The 9,679-nt window shown below is 46.8% G+C and overlaps 1 protein-coding gene across 1 annotated transcript; it reads left to right on the top strand.

Annotated features, from left to right (window-relative positions):
- Positions 1-4,777: 4,777 nt before the first annotated feature.
- LOC136462540 (bax inhibitor 1-like) lies at positions 4,778-9,350 on the top strand. The gene is made up of 6 exons (XM_066461638.1): positions 4,778-5,053; positions 6,500-6,643; positions 6,806-6,897; positions 8,204-8,390; positions 8,517-8,672; positions 8,804-9,350. Exons 1-6 carry the CDS (start codon positions 4,916-4,918, stop codon positions 8,855-8,857), a joined length of 771 nt encoding a protein of 256 aa, XP_066317735.1. The 5' UTR covers positions 4,778-4,915; the 3' UTR covers positions 8,858-9,350.
- The last annotated feature ends 329 nt before the right edge of the window (positions 9,351-9,679 follow it).

Raw genomic sequence — 9,679 nt, 5'->3', positions numbered from 1 at the left:
TTCTTGCAAACTAGTTGATACAAGCTCTTTAGTGTAATTAGAATTGAGAGCTTGCTTTATTATTTACATTCATCTAGTTGAGCTCTTTAGAGTAGCAAGGTTGAGAGCTCTTAGTGAGTAATTACATAGCAAGTTTGTGTGCCTAAGTATTCATTGCAACTAGAATTGTTGGATAGGTGGCTTGCAACCCTTATAGAGCTAGAGCAAGTTTGCATTACGCTATTTGTCATACTAATCAAATTGCTCTAGTTGATTTGTAGATTTTTAAATAGGCTATTCACTCCCCCTCTAGCCATATTAGGACCTTTCAACAGTGACTAGGGTTTAGCACCGGACGCTGGTCTGTGTCCGGTCAAGGTGGACCGGACGCGTCTGATCGAAGAAAACCAGATTTGGACCCTTACTGTAAACGACCGAACGCTGGTGCTTCAGTGTCCGGTCAGTTTTGCCAGAGCATCCGGTCAGTTAATAGCCGTTGTAATCTAGCGGCTCAAGTTTAACTCAGAATGACACATGGCTTACATCTATGGACCGGACGCTGTGTCCAAAGTCTGGTCAGTATGACCGGAGCATCCGGTCAGAGCGCGTTTTGCCCAGTGAAGGGGTATAACATCTCTATTTGATGGGGGCTCTATTTATAGCCCCATGGCCGGCTCAAGGGACAACTCTTGCACATTTTCATTGATATAACAACCTTGTGAGCTTAGCCAAAGTCCTCCCACTCATCTCCATCATTGATTCATCATCTTTGTGAGATTGGGAGAGAATCCAAGTGCATTGCTTGAGTGATTGCATCTAGAGGCACTTGGTATTCGTGTTGCGCTGGGGGTTTCGCTTGTTACTCTTGGTGGTTGCCACCACCTAGACGGCTCGGTGCAGTGGTGGAGGATCGGCATGAGTTGGTGATTGTTCGTGGCCATCTCCGGTGATTGTGAGGGGAGTTGTACCTTCCCCGGCGGAGCGCCGAAAGGTAACTCTAGTAAATTGCTCGTGTCATTGAGTTACCTCACTTGTGGGTCGGTTCTTGCGGTGTCCAATCGTGTGGACGAGGTTTGTGAAACACCTCTTAGCCACCGAACCACCAAGTGTCGGTCGACACAACGGGGACGTAGCGTGTTGGCAAACACGTGAACCTCGGGAGAAAATCGATTGTCTCTTGTCTTTGGCATTCTCCCGGTGATTGGTTATATATCCATCTTGTGATTGGTTCATCCCCTACACGTCGGTATAATCACCTTACTCACTTATGTACATTCTTGCAAACTAGTTGACACAAGCTCTTTTGTGTAATTAGAATTGAGAGCTTGCTTTATTATTTATATTCATCTAGTTGAGCTCTTTAGAGTAGCAAGGTTGAGAGCTCTTAGTGAGTAATTACATAGCAAGTTTGTGTGCCTAAGTAATCATTGCAACTAGAATTGTTGGATAGGTGGCTTGCAACCCTTGTAGAGCTAGAGCAAGTTTGCATTACGCTATTTGTCATACTAATCAAATTGCTCTAGTTGATTTGTAGATTTTTAAATAGGCTATTCACCCCCCCTCTAGCCATATTAGGACCTTTCAGCCGGTCAAACATACAGTGACCAGCACGCTAGGCGCGCCTACCACCGCAGGAGCTCCCACGTCGCACAGGATCGGGCGTGACCGGCGCGTCACTCCAGTGCACGGAGGACAAGGCCGCTCCACCGACCACGCCGCCACAGTGACAAGCTGCAGGGCTCGGACACGCCGCCCCTGCCGAAGAACGCCATGTAGCAAATATATGTACCGCCCCTGTGCCTCCCTTCGACTATAAAAGGGAGTGATCAGGGCCGCTTCTAGGCGAGGAGGAAAAGGAGGAGACCGGTGCAAGCCACGCACAACACTCTGTAACACACATACTCCTTCACTGCAAGAGATCAACATCTCAAGCAACCCACACTGCAATTCACATAGACCTGGGGCTAGCTCCCTCTCTCGCCCAGCTTGTAAGCCCCTACTATAAGCACCTCGGTGCAAGGAATACAAGATCGCTCTCTCTGACTGGACGTAGGGCACTCATTGCCTGAACCAATATAAACCTGGTGTCTCTTTGCATCACTATCCGGGATTAGGGGCACGCAGTACACTTTCACTAGTCGGTTGAGGATCCCCCGGACCAAAACACCGACAGAACATGAATCCTTTAAGTTTCCTATTGTTGAGAGGTGATGCGAGATATTTACCTAGAAAGCTTTGTGCTACTCTAAGAGAGTATAATTATTGCTAAAATAAGTACACTTTTTGTGACCAAAATAAGTAAGCTTTTATGTTGAGATGAAGGAGAGAGAAGAGAAGTAGGATGTAATTTTACAGCAAGTTGACGCCCAAGCTCTAAAAATTTGTGAGGAGAAAGTAGGTCATGGATGAGGAAGTATGTTTTACTCGTACCGTTCCAAATTATAAAATGTTTTGTCTTTTTGGATTCATAGCTTTTGTTATGCACTTAGATATACACTATGTCTAGATGCATAGTAATCTAGAAAAGCCAAAACGTTTGGCTAATAAGCCATGGTTGAAAGTACTGTTGGCTGATTTGTTGTGAGAGAAAAATATTGTTCGTTGGCTGAAAAAGTACGGCTTATAAGCCAAGCGAACAGGGCGTATATAATTTGAAACGGATGGAGTAGTAGCTAGACAACTACTACATGTACAGACTGATAAATGAGAAATAAATGTATATGTAGCTAACAGTGGATTATATTAAGCTCAACCAAAAAACATGATAATTTAGGGGTTTGAAGATTATTCCCTCTTCCTATTAATCTGTCTCTCTTAATTTTCATCTTGTGTTTGATTCTTGTGAGAGAAGGAAATAATAAAAGATCCTCTCTTTTTTTTGCGACGAGTGATAAAAGATCCCTAGGCAGGAGCGCTTAAGTTTCCCTGAATTATGCTTGAAGAAGAAGTCTAGATTTGACACGCGATTAGTAGTACGCGCAGTAGCCACCGGCGGAATTTTTCAAATACACGTCGTGGCCTTCCCTTTCATCACTTCATCATCAGAGGAAAAAAAAGAAAGAAAAACGTCCGAATACGGTAAAATTCGAACCCGACAGGGACGACGACCGTCGTGGAAACGCCGTGGACCGTGGCCGAAAAGCGCATCTGCATGCAGGCCATGCACAGCCGGGCCCACGGGCCAGCTTCTCGAAGCGCGTGCGCGGGGCGGCGGCCAAGCAAGCGCGCCACACCCAAAGGTTCCCGGGCCCGCCTGCCAGCAGCAGTAGCAGCCGCCCTCCGCGTACGTACTACTCGTACTGGATGAGCGCCTGCGCGACCCGGCCGGACGCTTCTTCCCGCGTCCGGATCCTTCCCGCCACGTGGAGGCGCGGCATTGGTCCTTCCACGGCTGTTTGCGTCATCGATGCCGCTCGCCGGGGGGCGGGCGCTGCCGGCCACGTGGCGTTCCCGCGCTTGGCCTCTCTTTCTTAATGGCAAGCCTGCAACGGGTTAGTAGGACGCGTAGCATCTGGTTCCAGTGAGATGATCAAGAACAGCTAGTGGTATAATCGATGACGTAAATAAAAATAATAAGAAATTAATGAAGTGATGATGGACACAGAGTGTTGGATTAGGCAAGCAGAGTGTTACATTTTTTTTTTTGCAGTCGCAGTTTGCACGGACTGTATGTACATTGGTGTATATAGACTGTGTTGTGTACGGCCTGATGGAATACATTTTGTTTCTAAAAATTATGACTAATTAAAAAAAATTACTCATAATACAAATCGTTATCTGGACCTCTTTGATCACTGCGATATTTGCACCTCTTCGATACAGACCAACGGATGAGGATGGCACACGTACTATAGTAGATTTAATTTGATTTGGAAAAAAAATTGATTTTATCACCGAAAGCTTCATACAGAGGGCAGTACGTGAATGAAAGACGTACGACGTCGCACCATTAGTCAAGAAAACTGTATGATACGTACTCCTCTACTAGTACCCTCGTTTTGAGAAAAAAGATACGATTTTAAGGCTCGGTTTGGATGCTCCAGGCCAGGGGGTTATCAGAGTCTAGATAGCAGATAGTAATTTTCAAAATCCAGATTTTGGATACAAATAATCTAATCTGTTTGGATTCCCATGTTATATACTCTGGACAGTGGATGCACTGTACAAGCTAAATGTCTAAAATCCCTTCGAGATGGTTTGTGGATACGGTGGTCGAAGCAAGGACAGAATTGTCTTTTGTCATCCTAAATCCCCAAGAAGCCCATGAAGAAGGGATATTGGATTATAGCCTTGGATTTCTCAAGCATATGGAAGAATCACTAGAAACCCTCCCGTTTGGATCTGATTCTTATTTTTTATCGGCCTATATAACCATATCTGGATCCAAACACCCCCTAAATTTTACCATGACTTGGCTAACTTAATTGAATTGGTTGATTTAAAAAAAAAGTTAATATTAACATTTTAGACTCAGAATAAATATATTAGCAAATTTATTATATATAATATTATTTATTTAGTATGATGAGTAGTATCAATACTTTTATTAAACAACTGTTCTAAGGTTACATACATATATTCTTTCCGCGACCAAGGAAGGCCAACGTGTTTGGCATGCACGGCAAAAACACAGAGGACTGCTTCTGGGGCAGTCGCGGACTCGCGAGGGGGTGGTGTCCTTCGTGAAAACTACCGGGCCAGTGCGTGGCCGCTTCCTTCCTCACCCGCCGACCCCCACGCCCACCCTATATATACTCGGCCCCTTGCATTCTCTCAGATCAAACCCACGGGACGAGAACAAACGACCCAGCACGACACGACTCGATTCCGATTCCAAATCCATCCGAACGAACACCGCCAGACCCCAGAAATCAAAAGCCGCTGCAGATCCGTTTCGCGTCTACCAGAGGGACGACACCCGCCGGAACCGGAAGAGATGGACGCGTTCTACTCGACCTCCTCCTCCTCGTCGGGGCCGTACGGCGCGGCGGCGTACGGCGGCGCCGGCTGGGGCTACGACTCGCTCAAGGACTTCCGCCAGATCACCCCCGCCGTCCAGACCCACCTCAAACTCGTACGCCCCGCCGCCCTCCCGTTCGCGCTTCTCCTTCTCGTCGTGCGTGCGTGCGTTTCTCGCTCGTCGTCCCGGCCCTACGCCGGTGTTTCTCTGCATCGTCGCCGGTTTAATTGGCTTCGTTGGGGGTGGAACCGAATTTTTTACTTTTTAGCTTTTTTTTCTTTTTAAGTTTTTCACAAATAGACCCATGGAGGAAAGATTTCAGAATCTGGACCCTTAGCCCGGCGGTGACCCTTAGCTCGGCGCCATCGATGATGGCGCCGAGCTAACATATCTCGGCGCCAACGTCTCTGGCGTCGAGCTCCTATGCTCGACGCTGGCGTGGCGCTAATTTGGCAGGCAGCTCAGCGCCGGAGACGTTGACGCCAAGCTCGAGACGCTGACGCCAAGCTCGACGCCGGAGACGCTAGCGCCGAGCTTAGCACCCTATACGACCGGCCACGTTGCCTCGATTCCTGTGCTCATCACAAAAACTGGCTGGCCAAGCAGTGCTGGTGCATCTGCCTTCCTCCACTCCTCTCTCTCTCCCCTACATCTCCGTGGCCGCATGCATCGCATTAACTCCTGCCAGGGACAGTGGAATGGAGACCGTGATCGATGACGAGTGGCCTGTTCGCGTCATCGCGTGGGCTGCTGTCCTTTGCGTGCTGGACAGTGGAGTGGAGGCCGTGATCGATTTGATTGCGCGGCTGACCGGCTGTACCAGTACCACCTCGAAGACTGGATTTTTAGGCAACCCCACTTCGCGTGTGCGGTTAACCGGCTGTAGCACTTTCGTTTTTATTTGACAATTAGTGTTCAATCATGGACTAATTAGGCTCAAAACGTTCATCTCGCGATTTCCAACCAAACTGTGCAATTAGTTTTTTTTTTCGTCTACATTTAATGCTCCATGCACGTATCGCAAGATTCGATATGATGGCTACTGTAGTACTTTTTGGGAACTAAACACAGCCTAAGTACATACGGAATGTGAAGGTGATTCACGCAATTAGCCTTTAGTATTTTTTTTATCAGTTGTTGGTTTCGTGTGGATTTCCTTGCGCAATGGAATTTCGTCTGTTTATTATTTTTATCATCACAACCCACGGTTTGCGTGTTGCTGTTGCTTAGGAATTTGTGATTCACGCGTACGTGCTATATTATTTGCGTTAAGAACTGCGAATGCCACCGATTGGTTGATTCGTCATATAAGAACATGATTCGATTAGAATAATGCAATATGTGATTGATATATAAAGTTTTTAGCAAGTCGATTCCATTCGTTGCATTTCGGTTACTTGTTTATTTGTGCACCGTATTATGCTTGGTGCGATCTTGCAACCGTGTGATGTCACACGTCGTTCTGACGGCTGTTATCAATTAGTTAGTTGCTCGAGTAATGATAATTTAATTCAATTCAAATCTGACGATGGTTGTTGGTTTTGGTTTGGTTGCCTGCAGGTTTACCTCACCCTCTGCGTGGCGCTGGCCTCGTCGGCGGTGGGCGCTTACCTGCACGTCGTCTGGAACATCGGCGGCATGCTGACCATGCTCGGCTGCGTCGGCAGCATCGCCTGGCTCTTCTCGGTGCCCGTCAACGAGGAGGTTCGTTCGCCTCTCCTTCGTCAGTTGACTCTTGTGAGCTGTGCAGGCTCGCGAGCGAGGAATTTGACACCCGAAAATGTCAATTGCGCCGTTTGCTGACCTTTTTTTTGGTCTCCCTCACACTGTGTGTTGCCCTGTTTGTCCGTGCGTGCGTGTGTGCAGAGGAAGAGGTATGGGCTGCTGATGGCGGCTGCTCTCCTGGAAGGGGCTTCGGTTGGACCCCTCATCAAGCTCGCCGTGGAATTTGACCCATGGTAACAACGAACTTACCCAGCACTTGTCTCTCGGAAATTGCCTGCGCTGTGCGCTACTGCGTATATTAATCAAATGAAACACTACGAGTTTGATCATGCATGAGCGGATAACTCGTACACCCGTATTGACAGCGACATACGTACTGCTTCTATGGGATGTGTGTGTTGCCTACTTGTCTCTCCTGCCAGTCGCTGTCTGCTTCTATTCTTGGCCGCAGTTTTTTTTAGGTAGTAGCTGGGATTTCGAGGTCAGAGCAGGAGATTTTGTGGCATGTACTGTAAAATTACAGTGCGATCTTCTCATAAGAATTTTTAAGTTGCTTTCTGAGAACTGTCACTTTCAGTGAATCATCATGCATGATGTTATAGCTAGGCAATTCATCTCAAACAGACATGCGGCACATACATGCATGATGTTGTCACTAGTTATACTTCTTTATCCCAATTTTGGAGCTAAAGCCAGTAAAAAGTTTGCATGCCCCTGATAGGTTCAAATTTTCCGCACCTAGTTATAGAATTGATTTTGCCCTTTGTTTTGCTTTGCCTATTCATGCTTTACCCCTTTTGTCAAAAGGTGCACCACATGCATGTCGTAGCACTTTTTATTTGGAAAAAGAAAAGTTGCTTCCTAATTGCTTGATAGGAACTAGGCATGGGTTTATTACGACATAAGAAATGAATTTAGGCCGCGTTTGGATGGAGGCCGGGATTGGGATTGGGATAGGGATAGGGATATTCCACCCTTCAAAGGGTAATATTGTATCCTAGCCCTCCATTCTTTACGTCATTTGATCTTAGCCGTTCATTCGTTTCCATATCCCTGTCCCACCCCCTATATCCCTATATGCAAACGTCACCTTAAGCATTGAGCAATTTTCTGAAGATGATCATCAGTCCTGAACATTTAGCTTGTGCATCCTCTCTTTGGATGGATGAATATACTATACTATTGCTAGCCTTGGGTAGCCTGAAATGTCTGGGCACTGTTACTTGCACTTGATGGTGTCGAAGTTCTTTATCTTGTTTCTTTTTATATTTTGGCATGATGAATTGATGTCTGTTTATGCTGAATCTCTATTGGGTTCACGGTGCCATCAAGAGAGGAATTTGTGGTTAAACTAGGCATGCATGATCAACTGATGCTTGTTAATGCTGAATTCAGAACTACATTCGTACTAGTTCAGAGTGCTATTACAGAGGCAGAGATTTGTGATTGAACTGTTGTTGCTGCTCAGGCTCAGCAATTTTTTGTTTTGGTGCGCTGACTCAATCTTACCCTGTTGCTTGTGTGTTGTTTTTTTCTCAGCATCCTGGTGACAGCGTTTGTGGGGACTGCCATTGCGTTCGCGTGCTTCTCTTGCGCGGCCGTGGTGGCCAAGCGCAGGGAGTACCTCTACCTCGGTGGGCTGCTCTCTTCTGGGCTCTCCATCCTGCTCTGGCTGCAGTTCGCCGCCTCCATCTTTGGCCACTCCACTAGCAGCTTCATGTTTGAGGTGAGAGACGTGCTTCTACCTGCTGTTGGATGACCATTGTAGTAGTAGACCCTGGGCATGCATGAAGAGCTAACCTGTGAGATGCAGGCGGCTTAACTTGAATCTTGAATGCTTGAATCCTTGCAGGTTTACTTTGGGCTGCTCATCTTCCTGGGGTACATGGTCTACGACACGCAGGAGATCATCGAGAGGGCGCACCACGGCGACATGGACTACATCAAGCACGGCCTCATCCTCTTCACCGACTTCGTGGCTGTCCTTGTCCGCATCCTCGTCATCATGGTGAGCTACTACTGATGAGCCCTCGTCATGGATTACCTTACCATGAACTGTTGTCGGATTGGTGGAGTTTGTTCATGACTTCTCTCTGCTTGGTGTTGATGTCTGATTGACTGACTGAACTGTGCATGCAGCTCAAAAACGCGGCTGACAAGTCGGAGGACAGGAAGAGGAAGAAGAGGTCGTGAGTGATGTCGTTCTCACCTGCAACACTGAAGGCACGGGCTGCCTACTGCTACGTACGAGTATATATATATATATACACACACACTACAATATGAATGGAAGCTCCCACATAAATAGGAGTAACTGGGTTCTTGTGGTGGAACTGAAAGTGTTTCTTTGGTTTTAGTTTGTTAGTTGTCATGTGAATGAATCTGCAGGTAAGGTTTGGTTGCATGTACGATACGAGCGCTGCAACAAATTGGATCTGCATGCCGGTGTTTGCTGGCCTGAAAACTCTCTAGATGGAATGCAATTAAGATGCTGCCATTGCACAGTCCAATCCTGTGTTCCATTCCATGTGATATCGTGACTGTCACGCGTTTCTGGTGGCTGGAACGCGTCGCCTGTCACGAGCTAGCGCACCAGAGCGCTCGCTGCTGATGCGGTGAAATTGATTGAGGAGCACGCGCCACGCCACGGCCAGTCGGCCACGGAATAACTAAATCCAGCTTGCATGACAGAGTTGACCAATAACCATTAGCATGTTTTACTGCTCGTTGATTTGGTGTCTGAGAAAAAATATTATTCCAGCTTATAATCTATAATTATATACGAGTAAGCGAACGTAGCAGCGCCGACGATTAGTGTCAGTAATAATAACCGTCCACCTGCCTACCTTGGATAAACATTTCCCGCCAAAAAAAGAAAAATGTAGGGAAGCAGAGTCGCAGACAGAGCAACGCGAGTCATTGAGCGCCCCTAATTTTTTACAATTTGGTTCTTTTTTTAAAAAAAATTATATTTGGCTCCCTGAGACGTAAACACATTTTTGGACTCTGGGGTCA

The sequence above is a fragment of the Miscanthus floridulus genome, chromosome 7 (assembly GCF_019320115.1).
Source record: "Miscanthus floridulus cultivar M001 chromosome 7, ASM1932011v1, whole genome shotgun sequence".
NCBI classification, from domain to species: Eukaryota; Viridiplantae; Streptophyta; class Magnoliopsida; order Poales; family Poaceae; genus Miscanthus; species Miscanthus floridulus.
This window is presented reverse-complemented; position numbering and strand designations above follow the sequence as displayed.